This window comes from Nannobrachium achirus (genome assembly GCF_963921795.1).
Source record: "Nannobrachium achirus genome assembly, chromosome: 14".
NCBI lineage: Eukaryota > Metazoa > Chordata > Actinopteri > Myctophiformes > Myctophidae > Nannobrachium > Nannobrachium achirus.
Genome location: NC_137821.1, coordinates 25,125,924 through 25,149,783, shown reverse-complemented (window position 1 = coordinate 25,149,783; position 23,860 = coordinate 25,125,924). Strand labels below are relative to the sequence as shown.

Genomic DNA, 23,860 nt, shown 5'->3' with positions numbered 1-23,860 from the left:
TTTTCAAAAAAAAAACAATATTCAAAGACTTGCACAAATGTTCATGATTTTTCAAAAATAGCAGATCTACAAGCTCGCAGCGCAGTATATCTGCTATATTTTTCAATAGTCAAAAGCATTCATGGGGGGGCCCCGCAGTGAATCCTTGTACCCAGGGCCCAGAATTTGGTGCGACACCCCCACTGTGCAGGGTGCGGGGACGAGAGCTTTGTGCTTCATGGTGAATGGACCTCTATGACTGCAGGGAGTATTAATAGCTACAGCACGTCTTTCAAACGTCTCGTGCCCGGGGCACGTCAAAGGGCCAGGTGAAAATCTCACAGGCACAACTGTATTAAGTTAACTGCAGTAACTCATTTGGACAGTCTGCCTTCTCAGTTAAGGGGGTAGACCTTTGGAACTCCTTGCCTACCGTTTTAAAACTAGAGACGGATGGTAATGTTTTTTACAGAGGACTCAAGTTATGGTTGAAATCAAATCAACTGTGTTCACATGAACAGTTTCTGAATTTCTACCTGCTGTGTGACTTTGTTGATTATGGCTATTTATGATGTTGTATGTCCCACAAGCTGAAGGGTCAGATCACTTATATCAATGCATCTGGTTCGTCCAATGTGATTGTGATGTCCATATCAAATAAATAAAACATAACATAACATATTCATATCGGGGAGGGGGGGGGGGGGGGGGGCAGATCTACAAACTCACAACTTGTCAGGATGCGACATGCTTTTATAGATTATAATTCGATGCCCAAAATCAGACAGGCAGATTGAAAAAAAAAAAAAAAAAAAAGTAATGGAATTTGCCTATGTATTGGAGAATGGGTGTACAACAATGTACTTACACAGTTACATCGGGGGAAAAAAAAAAATCTGGACGGGTACACATTAAAGTGTATTACCCCCTCAGGCTGGGAACACATTTTTGTATATTACAGTATGTAGAGTATGTAATACAAAGGTTTTTCAGATTTTTTTTCTATGAAAGCCAAAGGTGTAAGGCGCTATCAAATCGTTTCGGAATTTTGTTTCTAACTGCGACAGAGGCTGAGTAATACGTAATAGAAAAACAGTGGGTAATTTTAAAATCTGACTTATTTTCAGACTAAATAATTTTCAAATCGGATTTTAAGGCTTTATTAAAATCGGACTTAGGCCTAAACGGGTCAATAACTTTTTGTACAGTTGTATACTTCAATAATAATGTGTGGTTGTCACACAATTCCAAGGTACACCAGTGGCCCTCAGCACACCGGTTGGCAAACCGTAAGTAACCGCTGTAAACACTGTACATTGTTCCAACCGAATGACTCCTGTGCAAATCATGGCTGCTGCTATAGGCTACTTGATCCACTGTAGAAGTGTTCATTTAAATCTGAGAATGGACCCGTGAAGGATTTTGCAGTGCCTAACAGGGACATGCTGGGCCCCTGATTCAGCCCGGGAAAAAGAGTTGGAGAGGCCCTCATTGCGCGCTATAGCGCTGCTGCTACTCAAATATTCGCCATTTCAGATCATGACAAGTGACAAGCCAGTGGGCCAATTACATGAGTTATATTTCGTCGTTGTCGGGTGGAAACCTTGCATGTCCAAAAACATTTGTTTTGTATTTATCATTTTAAAAATGATTTAAAGTAGTGAAAACAGCCGATCTACAAGCACACAACGTAGATCTGCTGTTTTCACTACTTTTGTGCGACGGCCTTGTATGATGAAGCAGGGCTTTGCTTTGCTTTTCCCAATGGCCAGCACATCCCTGGTGCCTAACCAAAACAAACAAACAAAAAACCTGCTGTATATGTTAAAGTCTTAAAAGTATAACAAATCATAAGCAGGGGAATAACAGGAAGTGATAAACCACATGGTTCGACCCATGTGGATGGTTCAACACAAAGATACATATTGATCAGGAGCAACATATTGATTAGGAGGTGTGCATTGCGGCAACGCACCTTTGAAAACACACCTCTACACACTTTGCCTGTGGCCATATAGACCAGGGCTTCAAAAAGCTTTTCAGCTCAAGACGCACATTGTGAATTAACCACTTACTGCAAGCCCTATTAAAAAAAAGAAGAAGAAAATAACCGAGAACATACTAAACCGTTTCTCATTTTGATGGGGACCCCCTGGAACCCCTTTCAAGGAGGGTCCCTGGAGCCCACTTTGAGAACTACTGACATAGAGCAAGGGTCTTCAAAAGGTGGTCCGGGACCCCTAGGGGGTCCTCAGAGTCACTACAGGGGTCCTCCAAATCTTTAGAGTGATAGAAACCTTTTTTTCTCCTTTTTTATATTAACCACTTGAACCCTAGCGTCCATATTATGAGAACTCTAGCTCACAACGCCTCGCACGAGGCGTTGTGAGCTTGGCGTTGTGAGCTTGTAGATCAGCTATTTTTAGAAAAGAGGTTTTGTAGAGGGGAAAAAGAGCAGACCAAGTACAGAGTGAAAGGTCAACTTTAATATGTATTATTCAAGTGGTTAAATATCTGAAAACACAAATTTGCATGAATCCAAAATTCACTGATGACCGTGCTGCCAAACGATTAAACTATATGGAATCTATGAACAGGTTGTGGGGGGTCCCTGCTTCATTGCTCTCTCAACTAAGGGGTCCTTGGCCTGAAAACGTTGATTGAAGACCCCTGATACGGAGGAACAATAGTTGACAGGCCACACCGCGCCGACAGGCAGTTATTAGCAGCTGTTGCCTGACCATCATTAGGTTGTCTCTCTCCCACACGCCTTGTTTTCTCCCCCGTCAGCCTGTTATGCAACTCCTGGCAGGATGAGTCACTCTACTGTGCCATGTTCGGTGACGTGCGTCTTGCGCGCGCTCACTCAGTGGCGGGAAGTAACCAAGTACACTTACTCAAGTACACGCCCTGCACTTGAGGTGGTAACCTACTACAATTTTGAGGTATCATTTCGCTTTACTTGAGTAGTTCCCATATTTCAATACTTCCAGGGACGTGCAGAGAATGTTAGAGAGGCAGGGGCTGACATTTCTAAAGGGGCCTTTTGGTGAAAACATCGAAAATAGCAGACCTCCAAGCTCACAACGCATCGCGCTGCTATTTTCGACGTTTGATTTCTACACATTTCTTGATTTCAACATGAGATGCTGCATTCTAGTTCAGGAGAGTTTGGACAAGGCAATTCTCTTGAATGCTGCCTTTAGGTATGGCATGGAAAGAGGGCATTTGCATTTCTTTCACCCTAGTAAAACTAAAATGGTCTGGAGAGGGCACTTTTTACAGACTGTTAAAAGGGCAGGGGCTCAAGCCCCCTTTCATGTCTATGTGTGCACGTGCCTGGTACACTTACTCAAGTACACGTACTGCACTTGAGGTAGCCTACTACGATTTTGAGGTATAATTTCACTTTACTTGAGTAGTTCCCATATTTCAATACTTCATATACTTTCAATAACAACATGAACCCTATTCTGGGGTGAAAAACGAGTTCAGCAAAAATAGCAGATCTTCTAAGCTCAAGTAGGTCTGCTATTTTTGGCAAAGAGATTAGATCTGCTATTTTCGGCAAAGACATTTGTTATGGGGGGGGGGGGGGGGGAGGAAGGGGTCTTAGTATAGACCCCTGGGGGGCCCTAGTCAACAAAGCATATCGTTGTTATCGGGCAGAAAACTCGTATCTCCAAGTTTCAAATGTGTATGTTTTTTCGCGAAGTAAAGCCCTGCTTCATCAGACAAGGCCTTCGCACAAGAGTAAGCGTTGTGTGCTTGCAGTTCGGCTGTTTTCACTAGTTCATCTTTTTAAATGATAGAAACGAACGGTTTTGGACATACAAGGTTTCCACCCGACAACGACAAGATGGTTTAAGTGGTTAATAACCCTTGTGTGTTTTCTACTGTGTGTATGTACGTGCGCTGAGCTTCATTTATAGTCATATTAACATTAAGTTGTGGTACATCAATGAAAGAAGCTCACAACGGCGTAAATTGAAACTCTCCACTAAAGTGTCTTGTGGTAAAGAAAAAACTAAAGCTTAATCTATTTAGAGTTATGCATCATATGATGCCATTACTTGTGTTCATAATTATGTACCGGTAACCATGTCATCAAACAGAATTCAATCTCTCAACAAACACTTACACACACAGCAACCATTTCTTTATATCAAGCACATTTTTGAGAAAAACCCAGGTTGTTATGTATAAAAGAAGAAAAAAACATACGAGAACAAAACCATACAATGGGCATGGCTACTGCGATTTGCACTTATGTCAGTGAAATCTCTTAAGGAGAGGTTGTCAAACTTAAAAGATCAAACCGTATGTCACAAGCACAAAACAATGAGGGCTTGAGATACTGTTATGTGATCAAAATGGGGAGGGGGAAAATGCAAAAAAACGAAAAATCCAAAATATAGGGATGTAGGTTAAGAAGTCGAGTGAAAACATTCAGGCTTACCTTCCTCATTCATTGTGTGATAATATTTTAGTTTTCCATAAGTCCCAAGCTCTACAACATCACAGCAAAAGACAAGGGTAAGGCAGCGACACAGAGACAGGAAAAGTGAACATGAAAAAACAAGAAAAACAACATTTTCTGCAGGTTTCTTATTATCACAAGAACGACACACAAGCACACACCAAGGTTATTATAGTGAAATAAAACAAAGGAAATAATGACGACTGTAACTGGAGTTGACTGAAATATAAATGAAAACGGGGCGTTACAAAAGAAATGTAGCAAACCAAATTGGTATTGTGTTTACAAAACTTACAAAAATCATAAAGAAAATGTCCTTAGTTTTGTCATCTTCCGAAATAGCAAAAAAAAAAAGAAAGAAAAAAAGCAGGTCACAAGCAGCATGGTGCAACACTTTGTTAGCTTGTGGACTTGCTCCTGACTCATCCATATTACAATAAATCCAAATAAAACTGACACTAAAACGTAATAAAAACTAGACTAAGGTTTTAACAAAAAAAAAACTAAAACTAGCACAAAAAAAAGAAAATAATTTAAACTAAACTGAAATCGAAAACATGCAATAGAAATGATATAAAAATAAAAATAAAAACTAATGAAAAATTCTAAACTATAATAACCCTGGCACAGTGGCACACACTGCAGAGTCCTGAGTGTCAATTTTAAATCATGGTGTAGAAACTCAGGTCTATTTTTAAGCTCTCTCACAGCCACATTGACCCACGGGATTTTGCAGTGCGGGCACAAGTAGTGCTGGACATACAGCAAGACCTCCCCAAGTACTGCATAAGTGCAAAACAAAGCAGCAATGACTCAATGACAAATAGCACGTATAACACAGTATAATGCTTAAAAATAGCTCCATTAACTGAATGATATGCAATATACAGTACTGAAAAATGTGTCCAATGGGGACTCTGCCAATGAATGGCCCAGTTTTGATCGCCAGCAGAAGCAGGCGTAGGGAAGGGGGGGGGGGGGGGGCACTTAGTGTGGGCCCCCAAAAATTGATTAATGTACATAACGTACCATACTGTAAAAGAGGATGAAAACAGAAAATTTCGCCGGGTGAGACTGGACATGCAACAAAAGAGATGAGGCCTCCACTCCTCTACACACACATGGGGTTGTTCAAAGCCAGAGAGGGGGGGGGGGGGGAATGGAGGGGGGGGGGAAGGGGGTGGGGGGGTGGGGGGGTATTGATGATGAGTTGGCATTTTGTTTGTGTACAGTGAAACAACAATTATTTTGATTCCCTTACAGTAGCGATCCCCTCATGGTACGGTAAGTAGACAGTCAGCACATCTATGTGATGAATTAGTCGGGAATTAAAACCTGACGCAGTAGCTGAACTAGGAACACAGGAATAGAAGACACTGCAGGAGTGCTACTGTATAACCTCCCCCCGCCCCACCCCACCCCCCACCCCTCTCTCTCTCTCTCTCTCTCTCTCTCTCTCTCTCTCTCTCTCTCGCTAGTGTGGGGAAGGAGTCAGCACCTGTACTGCAAAGCGTATTGCCCTTGCTGTCCAAACAGCAAATAACCAAAGGGAAGAGCTGGTTCTTTTTCAGCAAGACTCCAACTAAACTATCTATGGTGGCATTAGCATATCGTCACTGTCGGGTAGAAACCTCGTATCTCCATGTTTCATTGCACGTTTCTTTCGTAAAGTAAAGCCCTGCTTCATCATACAAGACCGTCACACAAAACTAGTCAAAATAGCAGATCTACAAGCACAGGCTATTTCCTACACTTCTTTCCTATTTCATTGTATGTTAGTCCCGCCCACTAACAATAGAACGCCCCTGCAAGGGAGTTGGCCCTATCACCTGTGATGTTGTCAGAAATGGGACGTCTCCTCTTCTCTATTTCCTCAACGGAAGGGACTAACATACAAGCAAGGAATTAGGAAATGGGAAATAGGATTTGATTTAAGGACTTGAGACGCAGCTTGTAACCGCCCCTTGGAGGAAAATAATAACACAGAGAAGAACCAGACTAACATACGTATCGCAAAGTGCTATTGTCTGGCTATGTGAGGCTAGTTCACTATACCTTCTCTACCATCAAGTATTCCTCTCTGTGCCCTCTCTACCACTGCTTGAACAAGTAAGTAGGTCGGAGTGGCTTCTCGTCTGTATCAGCTGAGCAATGAGGGTGTCTGTCCCTTGCACAATGCGCTAGGCCCCTGGGAGATGGATGGCTGAGGTGGAGTGCCACACCTATCGTCATCTAACAGAACAGTACAGACAGTACTTACTGTTGCACATCTTTGTTACCCAAGCTGTGCTACTCATATACAGAGTTACTTATTATAGAGTCTACGCTTACATATTGCTCAGTACACTTTATCTACCATCGTGTATTCTATTCTCTATATCGCAGTTGTCGAGCAGAAACCTTGTATGTCCGAAACATTACTTTTTTTGGTTATTGTTTTAGAAACTATTTAAAATAGTGAAAATAGCCGATCTACAAGCTCACAACGCCTCGCATCGCGATTTTCACTTTTGTGTGACACTTTTGTATGATGAAGTAGGGCTTTAATTGACCAAAAAACATACACATTTGAAACTTGGAGATACAAGGTTTGTCTTCCTGACAGTGACGATATGTTGTCTGCTACTATACATTTTTGTTCCCCACGGTTCCTTGACCATAATTATTTGTTCCTTTTGCTTTCTATGTCATTACGTATTGTCCCCTATACTTTCAGCACCACTAAATCCTGTTCCCAATACTGTACCATAAAGTTATTTTCTCTGTACTTATTGTTCCCTATACTTTCTCTACCATTATCGACTGGTCCTTCCTTATGCTTTATCTAACGTATGTATGGGTCCATATACTTTATCTACTATCACCTGTTTCTCCCTATACTTCATATACCATTACCCTGTGTTCCATTATACTTTCTCTACCATTACTTGTTGTTCCCTATGCTTTCTATTTCATCATCTATTCTTCCCAGCATTACCCAAGACGTACAATGGTAGGTCATCATTTCAAAACACATGAATTTGGCACGTTTAGTCTACAGTCAGTAGTTACAAGTAGGACATGTACAGGGTCACACACACACACACACACACACACACACACACACACACACACACACACACACACACACACACACACACACACACACACACACACACACACACACTGTACACATACGCCCGTAATTGGTTGAGCTTTTTCCCCCCAACACAGCAGTGAACTCCCACTTCACTGACATGTGCAAGAGAATGGGATTAGAGCGTGACTCTGAGGCCAGATACAAGTGTTGTTGGCAGAGCCAGGAGACACAATCTAATGAGTAAAAAAAAAAATGAAAATAAAAACCACACACAAACACACATCCCATCTCTCAAAGAGCATCCTGTTCATCTCCGGCTCCCCCGGACAAGTGCCTTGAATCCCATACAAATTGGGGCGAATTGGTTCTGAAGTGCACTACTGCCGCGAGGTTGGCCTCTTAACAAGCGACCATGCGCTGACTCCCGCTCTGAGGGCAATTAACCCGCAATGCCATCGCTGGGCATACAGACTCGGAGTCATCTTGTTTGCAACGAGAGCTGCAGCGACGGACAGGGGCGTCACAAGGGGGGGGGGGGGGGGGAGTGGGACTGAGTTACTAGGGGCCCAAGGTGGAGGGGCTTTCATTATTTTATACTTTAGCTATTGAAAGATATACAAGCTCACAGCGCGGCACCGAGTGCCACGCTGCGAGCTTGTAGATCTGCAATTCTTTTTGAAAAGTCGTGAAAATATGTGCAAATCTTTGAATATATGTATTTTTTTAAGTGAACATTTGTAACTCAAATTTTGCTTCTGGGGGGTCCCTGGAACTAAATATTTTGAGATGGGGGGTCCGTGGCCAAATACACATAATTTAGGGGGTACTTCACATGAAAAGGTTTGAGCACCACTGACATAAGGGTTTTTCCAAAAAAACGTAGAAGGATTTGAAATATTCAAAGACTTTTCACGATTTTTCAAAAATAGCAGATCTACAAGCTCGCAGCGCGGCACTCGGTGCCGCGCTGTGAGCTTGTATATCTGCTATTTTTCAATAGTTAAAAGCACAAAATAAGTGTGCGGGGGGGGCCCGCAGTGAATCCTTGCACCCAGGGCCCAGAATGTGGTGCGACACCCCTGACGGAGACAAGTTGATGTTGTTTACGGAAATGCCTCGTGTGGTGTCCTTGCAGGGATATGACCTCTAAACCTCTGTTGAGCACAGTGTTTGACTGTGTGTGTGTGTGTGTGTGTGTGTGTGTGTGTGTGTGTGTGTGCGTGCGTGCGTGCGTGCGTGCGTGCGTGCGTGCGTGCGTGTGCTCTGCGCAGGCTCATGTGTGTGTGCGTGCATGCATGTAAGCGCGTGCGCGTCTGTCTGCCGGGGGTTGGGGGGTGTCAGGGAAATTCACAGTCTGTACTGGAGCGAAAGGCTTTTAACATTGATTCTTTCACCCAGCCGGCAAACTGGGAGGAGCCAGGAAGGGGGGGGGGGGGGGGGGGGGGGCTATATGGGATGTTGGGTGCTGCTGGTTGTCCAATGATAGGATAGGGTCCTTACATAACATAACCTTATTTATCTAACGATTTCAACACGAGCTGCTAAAGAGCTAACATGAGAAAGAAATAACAAGTGAGGAGGCGCTGGCAGTGGTTAAGGGTTTAGAACCATATTTATTTAGGGACAGGTGTTTTTTTTAATACAATACAAATTAAACTTATAGTAAATGTATAGTATTAGACGCCATAAAATGTGTTACTATACGCGGCTAAGAGAAATTACCTTGCCCTGTCTGTTCAGCCCCATACAGGACACACCGTGGCTATAATGTTCAGCCCATATACAGGACACACTGCATAATGTCCAGTCAATACAAGTGACATAACGACACCAGCAATTTTCAAGGCCGGGGACAATGACATAATGATCTGTCGTAAGCCATCCAATGGGGTCACTGCCCCGCTCAACCTTGCAGCCCAATCACACGCGGTAGAATGTGATCTATTTAACGCCAAGCAGAGCTGAAAGTGAAACACGTTATCTGGGCTTAGGTGATCCTTTCTTCGTGGTTTTCATTGTTCGTCCCTGCACCGAGACGGGTACATAGATAGTGGAGGGAGACAGCTAGCAGAGGGGGGACAGGGACTGAATCCTAATGCCCCGCTAGAGCAGTGGTTCCCAAACAGTGGGTCGGGACCCATTTGTGTGGGTCACGGACCAATCTTTATGGGTCACGACTTGAGTAAAAAGTCCCGTTTCCTTTTCATATATACTGTATATAAAAAAGAATACTTTCAAATGTATTTTTTATATAGGTAGGGCTGTCACAATTATTACATAATCGTCTATATTATTTTGTGATAATCGTCATAAAACGGCTATTTCCACTATCAATGTTCTTTTTAAAGTGTAAAGTTGTCAAATATGCCCTTCATTTCTTTGTATATTTAGGTTATGTGTCATATCTGCCATGTGCAACTTCAAAGCCTACAAGCCAAACAGAAATGTAATTGTCAACGACAAAAACACAATTAAATCGTTAATCACAATTATTTGAGTGACAATTAATCGTCATGTAAAATGTCATAATCGTGACAGCCCTATATATATAGGCCTATATCATTTTTGTATTAATAATAATTAAGAAGTAGTGAAAATAGCCAATCTATAAGTTCACGACATGGAGCGAAGCGACGCGTTGTGTGCTTGCAGATCAGCTATTATCTCTAGTTTGAGTCCCGGGCAAACGTCTAATCTCTCTTTTGGGTCTCTCGACCTGAAAAGTTAGGGAACCACTGCACTAGAGGGACTATACTGTATATGAGTGCATCAGGGGCAAAGGTCTTCACCACTCAATCATCAGTGGTCACATTGAAACACTCCTTGTCACACATCGTCACATGCACTAAGGAAATGATTTCACACGAGCAAAGCAGTAAGTCAGTTCGTAGCCAAAGGGAGAATTTAGCCTATGGCTAAGGGCATGTTCACACTTCCCTTTTGAAGCGGGCCAGCACTGACTTATTTAGCCCTAGGATTGTTGGCACTACTCTTGAGCAGGGTTAACACTTAACTTCTCAGTTCAACTTCAACTCTCTCGGCACCCCAATAAAAACGGGAGAAATGAAACTGCAGTGCAAAATACACAATCAGCGCCTTGTCAAGCTGCTGGCGTTTCCAAAAACACACTCCCATTGTAAACAATTAAAATCATACATCCACTCAAGATTTACATAGGACTAGTGTACTGTAAGCAGAAATGGGCAGTATTTGAAATACATGTATTTTAAATACGTATTTTAAATTTTTTTTTTTTTTTTGAAATACAAAATAGTATTTGAAATACGTATTTCAAAATACAAAAAAGTATTTGAAATACGTATTTCAAAATACAAAAAAGTATTTGAAATACGTATTTTAAATACTTTTTTGTATTTTCAAATTTCAAGTATTTCAAATACTGCCCATCTCTGAGTAAGCACGGCTATCTCCACAATCACCCAGTCAATTAGGATGGTGACTGAATGGCTGCTGTGAAACGGGGTGGCTGAACTGTAGTATTGAACATGCACCTGCTCGGTCAGCATGAATTGGTCGAGCAGAATTTAGTCCAGAGCTTCATTTGTGAATGCCTTGATCACGGCCAACTCCAACACTAAGTAAGTAGCAGGTACTGGACCAGCACAAAATGTGTGTGAACATTGGGCTAAGCCAGTAACATTACCCTTAGCCTAGGGCTTTACACTAGCCCAGAAACATGGGAAGGCACCTCTCGCAAGGCGGGTCTTGGTATGGCATGGCCATCCCGAGCTACGTCATCAACAATGTGCTTCCTTTCTCGGTCTGGGATCCCTCCCATAGAGTCTCATTACGAGAAATCTTTTTCTAATTTCCAATCAAATGGCTGCATTTGGAGCGACCCGCCTCACACCGCTCCTGATTGGTCGAGTGGCTGCTGCACCTCTCACAATTTTGTAAACAAACAGGGAGCGCGTTCACAAATCGGCAATCGCAAATAAAAGCTGCATTAAGAGATGTTTTATCTGAAATCAACGGCATCTCAGAACTTTAAAAAGAACAACAGTTTGCACTTTTGGAATTTCTGTCTGGAAAGGACGTATTTGCTGTTCTGCCGACGATGTTTTGATGCGCTAATGGCTACTGACTGGACCTGACAGTCAAAGTGAGTAACTACGTCATCCTAATGAGTTGTCTATTGCCAGGTCCCAGATTATCCCCTGGGAGAGTCTGGCTGTTGCGAGGCTAGATCTTGGTAGGCGAGCAACAGATGTTTGTAATCAAGATATATAGCAATAGTTGATAATAGGAGTTCAGCATTGGAGCTGAGTGGTTAAGGCGTGTGCCACATATGCTCTGATGCCTGACCGCCAGTTAGCAGTTTGTTTAGCGGGCCAGGCGGACCTTTGCTGCATGTTGCTCCCCAACGCTCTACCTGTTTCCTGTCTCTCTATACTGTAAATATCGAGAAAGTTCATAATAAAAAAATAAAAAAAACATCCAATGTACACATTGGGGCATTCAATATTAGTAAAAATGGCAAAAGGCAAAGTCAAAGCCTGGTTTGACTTTTGCCAAAGCCAGCCTGTTTTTATGGTGAGGTCAGCTTTGGCAATGAATATGCAAAGCCTTTACGACAGATATATACTTTGTTGTACGCCAGTGTTGCTACACAAATACAGTGTGACCTTTCGACTGTAAAAAGTGATGAAGTTGCATCAACGTTTTTTGTTGTTGTTGTTTTTTTCCTTAGTTGAGAACGTGGCATTTTTGCTGAGCGATGCGGTTGTGCCACTGAAGTAAAACTTAAATGTTACCACCAACAATACAGACATCACAGTGCGTGGGCAGAGTTCACATCTGTAAATGTGTGTCGCCAGAAGGAGCTTAGTGAAAGGTGAACACTTTCAAAGTCAACATTGTCCATGTGAGTGCTGTTCGGATGGCTTGTTTTTGTCCATTCGCTCAGAGCTCAGCATGGTGAGAGCAACTACTCTCTCCTTTTCACCCCCTTTCCCCCCATCCCTCTTTGTACTTCAATATTTGATGTCTCTCCTAAGTGATATTCTTTGTAGCTCCACGCCAATGAATGTAAGAAAAAAGATAGAGTGCAAGGTTTTCCCTTGCAGTAATAGAGCAAAAGAAAAGGGAAAAAAACTACAAGATTATCCTTTCTTTCTTTTTTTCTTTCTTGTTTTTAAGATCACTAATTAAGACATCCTAAAGATATAATTAGTAAGACGCCTCAGGGCGACAGGTCGCGCCACAGTGATGTGGACATCAGGGATCTCCATAGACTGTGAAAATATGTACACGTCTACACGGACGCGGAAACGCTGTGACGTTTCTCATAGTAAACTGTTAAACAATTATTTCACTTAGATAAATAAAATACAATTCTTAGTTGGCCTAGTAAGAAAGTATTATTCAACCAGTATTCTATGGTGACATACAGTATAGGTTTGAGATGATCTGCGATGTTCACTGCACTTGTACTCACACAAACTGAATAATAACCAGCATAACTAAACAAGCAAACTAACAACAACTCTATATGATAACGGGAAATGTTAATATTTGCGTGCTTAAAGGACCATACCAGCCCTTTTTGACATGTGGCCCTCTTTGATAGGATTTCATTCATCAAACCCACCATCCATAAGTAAGCATCATGCATGTAGGCTACAGTATAGGACTGGACCTGAATTATTGCTGGGCAACATCCCATGCTTTGAATGCATTGAATGAATAGGATGTTATTTTAACCAATCGGTATGGTATGCTAATGCAATATAACTAGCACACCTGCAGTGGTTGAAGGTGGTGTCCCTACATTTCCAATGTAGATTTTTCACCTTGGTGTTGGGTGGGACACCTATTGACTGACAAGTAGCCCTGCCTGGAGCACATAAAGCCCAATATCTCCCCCTGACAAGCGAGGATTCCCTCCCGTATGAGCGGTAGGTAGATCTTTGATCTCCCGTGAGGGAGATCTGGGTTCGAATCCCTGGTGTTACAATTAAATCTCTCCACCCAGAGAGGGCATCAAACCTACAGACAGTTTTAAGATATCGTCACTGTCTGGCCAAAACCTCTTAACTCCATTTTTGAGTTTTTTTTTTTCTTTTTTTTTTTTTGCTTAAATCAGGGCTATATGAACAACCTTTATATCTGAGTGTTGGTTAAAATAATATTGAACCAATGGAAAGTAGTTAAAAGTGCTTGGGACAAAACCTCCTAACTCCACACTTTCTGCCAAACCATGCAGCTAACTCCACCAGATTGGCCCTCTCTTTTTTTCATAAATATGTGCTATTGAACATCCTTTACGTCTGTGTGTTGGTTAAAATAATATAGAACCAATGAAATGTAGTACAAAAAAAAAGAGAAAGAAAATCTCCGCTTGAGCTAATTTTCCCGAAAATTAACATTTTGGAGTTAGGAGGTTTCGGCCCGACAGCAGAGATATGTTTTGACAGGCGTTAGACTTCAATAACAATCATGACTAGGCTTTTGTCAGAAACATATAATGTAAAAACTGTTTTGAGAATTAAATCCTATCAAAGTAAGGGTGACAGAGGATCTACATGGCAAAAGAGGCTGGTATGTGGTTTGCAGGTAAACATCAACAGCTGAGCCCTTGGTGTTTGCTGCTACAAGCCACTCTGTCGGTTCTCTCCAGCGAGAAACTCACAGGTATTTCTCCCAAAACAATGAAACGTCATGCAAAGAAACTGTTTCATAGAGATAAACAGTAGGAACTGCACCTCAGGACACTTACCGTTGTTCCCTATTGAGCTTGGCACATTTCCTGGGGCAAGCTGCCCAGATCACACATGTCACACGGGTCTTCTTATTTTTTCCCTCTCAAAAAAGTGCCTGCAATGTAGCGTTTTATTTTTATTTTTTGTTTCTTTTCTGTTTATTTCGTTGCTGAGTGAGGTCAGCAGACAAAGTGACGTGAGTGAATGTGCCAATCTCAATAGGAAACAACGGTAAAGCCCCAAATCTCCAGGAAAAGGACATGTAACAGGCATGCTAACCGGGAGAGTCTGGTTCTCTTTCTTCAACTTGGGTTTGGGCCATGGGGTAATGTTCTGGAGCATGTGTCCTCTCCATATAGCTTGTGTCTGTAACAACACAACACATTTTAACCATTCTCCCACCAAGATCCATGGCTTTACAGCCAGCATCATTCACTCTCCAGCTTGGTGTCAGAGAAGATAGTCCTTGGTTTCTAGGCACGATGGTTTCGAGGCACGGATTGGTGGATTTAATTTTTTTTATAAAATGTGAATTGGTCCTTAATGAAATGCACAAATCAGGAGCCAATCAGAAAGGATTCATTATGTCTGTCAGTTTGGTTGTTTTTTTCCCCTCTCTCTCTCTCTCTGAGGGATTTGCAGGACATTTTCGTTCATTTGCGGATGTCTTTTGATCTCAAATTCTGGGAGACAGAACGACAAAATTACACCGCTCAATAAAGATCCTTTGTTTCTCAGGGAGACCGTGGGTACAGAATGTGCCCGACTGCTCAAATACCGTAAATCAATAATAGTTTGATGAGAACAGCTTGGGGTAAAAAGCTTGTTGAGGACTAACTAATTTTAGCCCGTTGCCATTAATTGCTATGTCAAGCTCCTATTGACTTTGAGTCCAAAGGAATGGCACTGAAAAAGGGCTGACACCTTCTCTCCAAATGCTCTATGCACGAATAGGAAAACAACAACCGTGTCACGTCAAGGCTGAATGATTATTGAACTCCCCCTCAACCCCTCATTGCCAACTTCTTGAAACGCTGGTCTTTCACTGTATTTCACTTGACTTTATAATAATAAAAAAAAAGCCTAATTGGTACATTACATGATAGTGGTCGTAAACTACGGGACAGATATTAAAATATACAGACAGACCAAGTGGGTTAGTAGAACACGGTGGTCCTCAAAGTGGGTTCCAGGGACCCTCAGGTTTCCTGCACTCCTTAACTCTGAAAGTACACATATGGACCCGCTTACAGGTCCAATTCCATTTGGTTCCATTTGTACACTCCCAGAGTTCTGGGGGTCCTTGAAATGTAAAGGTTTGAGAACCACTAACACATAGATTAACTACTAAACAGGTACAAAGGAGAGAGAAACAGGGATCATGGGGGAACACGATGGTCATGGAGGTTTTCAAGAGAGAGAATAAAGTCCACAGACGAGAGTAAGTACAGTACTCGGACAGTACAGAGAGAGTGGACATAACTCGAGAGATGTTGTACAGTACATGTTGGACGGGGTTTTGGCAAATGGTTTGTTTCCAGACTGTTGGAATGACCACACACATATCTTTTTGGGAAGGGGGATAGAGGAAACAGAAATTAGAGAAGGAACTCACCAGAGTCAGCAAATTCTGAGGGGACAGTAGAGGAAAATAGAGATGAGAGAGACAGAGAGAAAAAGATAAAACCACACGGTAATGTAAGCTGATATAGGAAAACATTGCATCATTGGAGCGCATTACAGTTGGTGGGAAAAGAGTACATTCTGAACAGGTCAACTTTGTCAGATGAAATTAAAGGTGACAGTGAAAGGAAAGTTGGAAAAGAAGAAACCAAACAATTAAACAAGTTAGGTTAATTAACAGGTGATTAAAAACAGATGATATGTTAATTCAGGGATTTGAGCTTGTGACACGTGCATGTGCATGCATGCTGAAGCATACACAACGCGTGCACGTGCACACACACACACACACACGCACGCACGCACGCACGCACACACACAACACAAACGTAAGCGCACGCACTCACACCCAAACACACACACACACACGCACGCGCGCACACGCACGCACGCACGCACGCACGCACGCACGCACGCACGCACGCACGCACGCACGCACGCACGCACGCACGCACGCACGCACGCACGCACGCACGCACGCACGCACGCACGCACGCACGCACGCACGCACGCACGCACGCACGCACGCACGCACGCACGCACACACACACACACACACACACACACACACACACACACACACACACACACACACACACACACACACACACACACACACACACACACACACACACACACACACACACACACACACACACACACACACTTTTCTCTAACATCTAATAACCAGAAACAGTGGAACGGACAGTAACCAGTCTCCAGCAACCAACTTATTTTCAGAATTGTCTATGAAAAATGCATAGCTGCTGCAGCACGGCTGGCTCTCTCTGCATCCCCACTGAACTACACTTATAGAACTCACAGCACGCAAGGACGAGTTTAGCACTGACTTGGAAATGCTCTACCTCTCTCTCTTTCTCCCTCTCGCCCCCCCCCCCCTACATTCTCACGGCAACGATTACAGACAAAACGCACCTTTTCAGTCTTTATGTTGGTAAATGCACATGGTACAGGCTCGCTCGACTCTTGAGAAGGTACAGTATAATCTAACCAATAAGTAGTTTGTTCTGTTTGTTCTGTCTGCAAATTCCCACGCACAGTCTTGCAGCTAATCAATGAAATCCAGAAAGAAGTATGAAACCCTACACCATTTTGTCGTTCTATTGTTGGAAGCAGATTTGCCTACTAAACCATTTTAAATTCAGGATGCAAACCATTGATCAGCAGGGACAACACATAGTTTGGACAAGGGCGACTGTGTGGACAGTCATTTGCAGAACAGACAGAGTAAAAAAAGAAAATAAATGTGAAGCATGTACTCTACTGTGTGCTGTAGGCCTACGCTCAGTTTATACCCCATTGTACGACAGTGTCACTTACTGAAAAGTAGATATTCAAGCTGATGCTTGGTAGAAGAGCTGTTCTTTTTCAGCAAATTACACCGTTGTGCGAAGGAGTATAAATTAGGCATTGCTTTGATAGATACCGTAAGGATAATGCAATTCAGTTTGAGCACATATTTTGAGGACATATCTTTTCCCAATGCCCTACTTATATGTACAAGACTGAGTAGTCATCTCTTTCCCATCTACCTGTGTGCCTTTTTTAGATGGTATGGGCAATACAAGACATATCATCGACTAATTTTCACCTAGATAATCAAACTACATACATGCACACATTTCAAAGAAATCACTGAAGAAAAGGCAAGGCTAAAAAAGCTCTGTGCTCTCGAACTGTGAGCAGGCTTAATATCAACACTAATATTTGTTTTACGAGGATTAACACCAATCACATCAACAAGTGACTCACTGTACTTTCATCAAAGCTAAAAAGAAAAAGAAAAAGGTTGACAATATCTTTCGTTTCTTACAGCCTGGCTCATGTACAGCATAGCTGTCTGCTTATCGCATGCTATACGTTCCTTTTCCCCATTAGCTTGGGAATATGGTGACACATACGTCTTCCCAGGTGTATTAACATATTTATTCCCTGTGCCAAGCTACGACACTGCCATTTAGCATTTCCTTCGGCACTAAGCTAATAGACTTTCATCCTGGATTAAAGGGGAAATCGTCTCTTCCCAACACTTTGGTCTTGATGCGGGACCGAGCCCGCATCTGCTCACAGATGCCACTTTCTAAAGGGTCTTCTTCTTCAGAGGGATAAATGTGACATACCATATGGATTAACTAGGTATACTGTACATAGGGCTGACGCGGTTGAAACACCCTCATCCCTGCTAACTGCTAACAGAGACACTGGATTTGGCCTTGGTATTCAAGGATGTCACATTCGTCATTGATTTGACTATTAGCAATACAGACGTTCAAACCATCGACATTTTAGCTGCTTATAAAATGCCTTGCTTCCAGTGAAAGAGACAGTGATCAACAGCTGCCGTACATTATTGCCGCGCCAACTGGAGCTTAAACAAGAAGCTCAACAACAGTCCCTTAAACAGCTTGGATTCCCCAAATCTTTATCCTTTATCCTACTTTGAGAGAGCAAGACCAAGCCTGTAAAAAAGAAATCTTGTTATCTATCCCTAAAGTGATCAAGCTGAAAATGAAGACGATATGACCATTTCCGTATCATGATATCAGATTCAAAAGGAAATGTTAGGCACATAACATCCATATATGTTCTCAGGACAGAGACTTTAAGTACCCGCATCAGAAGAAAACACACGCACAGCGGCTTACTGTAACGCTATGAAACGTTTTACTGTTTACTTTTGCACAGTAACAATTTCCGGTGCATTTAACTGCTGTGAAGACCATTTAAAAGATATGAAAAAAAGTAGTCTTTGAGACTAGTCAAGGAGGAAAACATAGTCACATTTACATATATTTATTTGGCTCTCAAAAAAAGAAGAAACCCGGTAAAAAACAACAACCAAAAAACAATGCTTAAGCGTATCGACAAAGAAACTTCCTCAGGCACTCTGAGGATGGCTCTTTGCCAAAACATGTAAGATGTGTGTGTATATGTGTGTGTGCGTGCGCGTGTGTGCGTTGCGTGTGTGTGTGTGTGTGTGTGTGTGAGATGTGAGCCGAATAAACAAGCGTAAATGTGAGCAGTTTCCCTCCTTGTCATTTCTCATCTTTTGGAATATTGCTTACTGGGTTTGAGATTTAGCATTCCACTGAAAAGCCCACGGTTGAGGTACAACCTCCTTTTCTAACTCATTCATCTTTTATAATGATCATCATTTCTCGCTATATCATCGACAATAATGGCCCCTTTGAGCAACGGTACATTCTTCATGTGCAACAGGAGCTTCAGCATTATAATTACATATTGTTTTACGCTATCGTTAAGATTCAGCGAGATCATCCGTTATCTCCTGGGACCTAGAGGAGACGTGGGGGCTGGAGGAGAGCCGTCGTTAAAGCAGCAGAGGTTTTGTGTTTGTGCGACAGATTTACCTTCGCTTAGCGGGTCCAGAGTGTGGATCATCAGCTGGAAAATACTGTTCCTCATCAGGCTGTTGTGCAGAGAGGCAGAGCTCCCTCCCCTCTGAAGGCGGGGCCTGGCCTGTCGGACGGACGGGGAACAAAGTGTCAATCACTGACGTCACGACTTGCGAACCCTGGGATCTGCTTCACAGAGGCATCGCCAAAAAACCTGTTTAACAATAGTCTTAAAAACATTCTTTATTGTGAACTGTGATTTTTCTTTTTCTATTATTATGCATTCAACCCTCAAAGACCTGGAACGCGCCCGAGTCGCGTTAGATTTTAACCACTTTAACCATTATTTTATGCTTTAACTATAGCAGGTATACAAGCTCACAGCGTGGCACAGAGTGCCGCGCTGCGAGCTTGTAGATCTGCTATTTTTGAAAAATCTTGGAAATGTGTGCAAGTCTTTGAATATCTTTGACCCGACTTCTAAATCCTTCCTCTAAATCATTGGTTCTCAAACCTTTTCATGTCAAGGACCCCCAAAATTACATTTATTTGGCCGCAGACCCCCATCTCAAAATATGTTGTTCCAGGGACCCCCCAGAAGCAGAGATTTGAGTTACAAGGTTTGCTTTGATAAAAAATATATATTGAAAAATGTGCACACATTTTCACGATTTTTCAAAAATAGCAGATACAAGCTTGCAGCGCGGCACCGAGTGAGCTTGTATATCTGCTATTTTTCAATAGTTAAAGCATTAAATAATTCTAGGCCTACAGAAAATGGGTTAAACAAAGGACATTGTGTGGGCCATTCAAAGATGAATTCTCTCATGAATTCATGAATACGACACCGGGATTATGCATCAATGCAGTCTGCCAACAAAGCCAAGTATAGATACTAACACTATAGTACTTATTTTCCTGAGGTGCTTAATGTCACATTCTAAAGCATGATAGGAAAGCAAGCTTTGATTATTTTCCCCACATTTTCATTTCACTTTCACTTCATTTCCTCATCCTACAAAAATATGTATAACAGCTATTTGCTCACAATTCGATTACTCCATCTATTATTTATTATACAGTATAATAAAAATAATGATGAATTATTAATTTACCTTGTTTTATTATTGCAACTTTATTTTATTTGTATTGTTATCCGCACTATTGAGGAAAGTACAAAATCCTCATTTGCAGTAATCCCATTAAGTGTAACATGCAACCCATTATAACTACAGACAAATCTATACTCCACTAAGTTGTTGAAGGCATGCATTCTCAGTTAAGTACACCTTTGGGTTATTTGGGTTTTCTCTCAAATTAACCCAAGGGATTCCTCACAAGGTCACTCTGGCAGTTTCAAGCTGAACTTGAGAACTGTGGGAAATCGGCCACCATTGCAGGCGGGCAGCTGTTTGGAGTGTGCCCGCCTTTGGCTCCCCCACTGACGATGCGTGGGCACAGTCTGGAGGTGTCAGCTACTAATTCACAAGCCCATATGGGTGTGAGCGGGCGACAAGGGAGAGACACAGACCCTGGCACGGCTTGCCAAATGACACAAGAAGGTGGTTTAGTAGCGACCACTGAGAATGCTGGCTGATCTGGCTCCTGTGTTCATGGAAAGAAAAACCATTGGCTTATTTTTAGAGGAATTGACGTTAGTGTTTTGACAATCTGGGAACCCATTCGGTTAAAAAAATCTCTATATTTTTTAACCTCCGGGGGCAAGCTTGTATCAAAGCCTGAATAACAGGAAATAAGGCTTAGCCGAGCCCCTTTATGCAAATCTTAAGCTGGCTTCCTGGTAAAAGGCATGCCCTCTAGGAGAGCTTCTATTCAACTATCCAGCGATCGTGCTGACAGACTTTCATTGCGAATCGAAAGTCTGTCTGAAGAGGTTAGAGTACTGATGAAAGACACAGTAAAATCTGCAGTGTTAATGCAACATTTTACACTCTAAGAGGTAAATTAACACAGTTCACTGTGTTTTCATAAGTAATCGTGCAGTGCCCACTCATCGGATCGACTCCACACTCTACGTTGCACTTCCTCGGGTAGTCGGCAAAACACCCGCCGAGTGTGAAGTCGATTGGATGAGCGGTTCGCTAGATACTGTACCGCGTGGCTGTTTGGAGCAGGCTGGTTCCGGAGAACCGCTCATCCCGATCGACTGAAGCAGATCGGATGAGGTCGGTTCTCGAGCTATGCAGACAGACAGACATAATGTACATACCTGTACATACACAGATTCCTGGAATTTACAGATAGATAGATAGACATGGCATGGATCAACACATTGTTATGCTGCTATTTTCTGTTTTGCATGCTGTGTATACAAGAATTAGCTGAGGTAAGAGCATCCTGGAGGAACCCATTGACATTTAAAACATTAAGGCATTTCGCTGACGCTCTCATGTCTGAGCACGTATATAGTATAGGGGTTCTTCCCTCAAGGACAGCGGGAGGACAGCAGGACTTGCACTGGGGACTCAAACCTGTCGCCTCAGCTACAAGAACGTTTCCCTGAAAACTGGGTCTCCTTCTTGGGAGAACGACTCTGCGGCAGAGTGGCTAAACTGTCTGCATGCAGGGAGGCTGAGGTCTGGCGATAACAGAGAACATATACATCTTCCTCACGGTATGGTGGGAGAAAAAAGAGCTACACCTACACAGAAACAGGGACGACATATACATAGAAGAGCACAGAGAGAAAGAGAACGTCAATCAGACAGGACGTACCGACAGTCTGCTGTCATCCTCCGGTGCCCCAGGACTTGGCTTCTCATCCAACACAAAGAGAACGGAAGTAAAACAGGGGGGAAGGGGGGGAGAAAAAGAGAAAACAGGACATAGATGTGAACATGCCGCACAAAACCAGACAGACAGATGAAACGACAGTAGAGAAGACATAACATTGCGGCAACATATGATGGTGATGATCGACTGTGATGTGGTCGAACAGTAGACTTGAAGGACAAATACCTCCCCTGCATTGTGCTGTGTTTTGTTTAGCTGTGCTGTGCTGTGCTGTGCTGTGCTGTGCTGTGCTGTGCTGTGCTGTGCTGTGCTGTGCTAGTCAGTTGCATCAGTGGTAAACTAAACTCATGCGTGATCTCAGTGTGTCCTCAAAGTTTCATTAAAATATGGTCTTCCAATTGAAATTAGTCAGTAGTTATACACATACCGGTAAATATACACTTAATTTAAATATGATTACTTTTATTACAACAATCTCTGTGCAGAACTGTGTTCTCTGGTTTCCATATCCGCTGCCAAGCCAATAAAACGAAGCTATAGGACACCGAACCGGAACAGGAAATGGGTATGCCACCTTCTAGAAACCTGGGACTACAGTTATGCTAAAAGCATAAACTCAATTACCTAGGCTTATAAAGGACATCTATTTTTAGAATGATGCTATTACTTTACTAAAATAAAGGGAAAACATTCATTCTTTACATACTGAAATGTCCCTTGACAAAACGGCTCAAAACGCACTTTTAATTTCTCCAAACTTTATTCCCAACAGCAGCTAACAACAAGCTAAGGCGCTTCGACCTTGCAGTCTTTTCAAGTTGGGAAAACATCCCGTGCCATCAGTTCTGCCCTCTGTGCTGTGAGTCATAGACATAGTACTGTACATCCCACCTTCAACATCAGGGATAAAAAACCTCTACCTTTGGTGACCTAACCGGTAAACATGGACCTCTTTTTAAGTCCATTATATAATATTGTCCAAGGACAGGCATGCAAGCTGTGACCCAAGGCTGACTTTGGATACACACTTTTCGCTATCCACACCAGCAGGTGCATGTCAATGAACCTACTGTCTATGACAGTGGTCCTCAACCTTTTCAGGCCGCGACCCCCAAAATAATCATAATTATTTGAACAGGGGACCCCCACCCTGCACAAGCACTTGGAATTGTAGTCAGTTGGCATACATTAGTTTGACTCGATCTATTCCATTGTGAAAATAGCCAATCTACATGCTCACAACGCCTCGCAACGCGAGTCGTTGTGAGCATGTAGATCTGCTATTTTCACATTTTCTGCCTCTAGTATTTGACAATTTTACCAATGTTAGGTACAAAAAAGGTATTTAAAGTCCTTAAATTGCCACTTTAGAAATGTGCAGATATCCTGTATACACTTAAACTTCATGTTGGTTTGTTTACTGTTGAGTGAGAAAACAATGTTGCACATTAAGTTAATCATCTGGGGACCCCCAAAAAATAATTTGGGGACCCCCTTGGGGGTCCCGACCCACAGGTTGAGAACCACTGGTCTATGAAACCCCACAGGAACGTGACAGACTACAAGAAGGGAGAAAATGCTCTCAGCATTCGGTCGGGCCTTATTCTCACAAACACGAATAATAACACCTAATCCTCACGAGGACATCACATGAGCCGATACAACCAATCATGATGAAGTGATGCCGGTGTATTGTTAACAGCGTCATTCATAAAGGTTGTACTTGACCCGGGTAGAAAAATGTCAGTCAATCTTCGAAACAAAAGCCTTGTAGCCTATTCACTGC

General features: G+C 42.5%; 1 protein-coding gene across 1 annotated transcript in view; it reads right to left on the bottom strand.

The window, feature by feature from the left end:
- Positions 1 to 23,860, bottom strand: part of LOC308298330 (solute carrier family 24 member 2) — a gene marked incomplete at both ends in the record, with an annotated part of 72,518 nt that overhangs the window by 23,886 nt on the left and 24,772 nt on the right. Inside the window, 4 exons of the mRNA XM_080741911.1 lie at positions 4,439 to 4,489; positions 15,876 to 15,890; positions 19,336 to 19,444; positions 22,057 to 22,098. Coding sequence (XP_080598037.1) covers positions 4,439 to 4,489; positions 15,876 to 15,890; positions 19,336 to 19,444; positions 22,057 to 22,098 — 217 coding nt within the window. The remainder of the gene's footprint in view (positions 1 to 4,438; positions 4,490 to 15,875; positions 15,891 to 19,335; positions 19,445 to 22,056; positions 22,099 to 23,860) is intronic.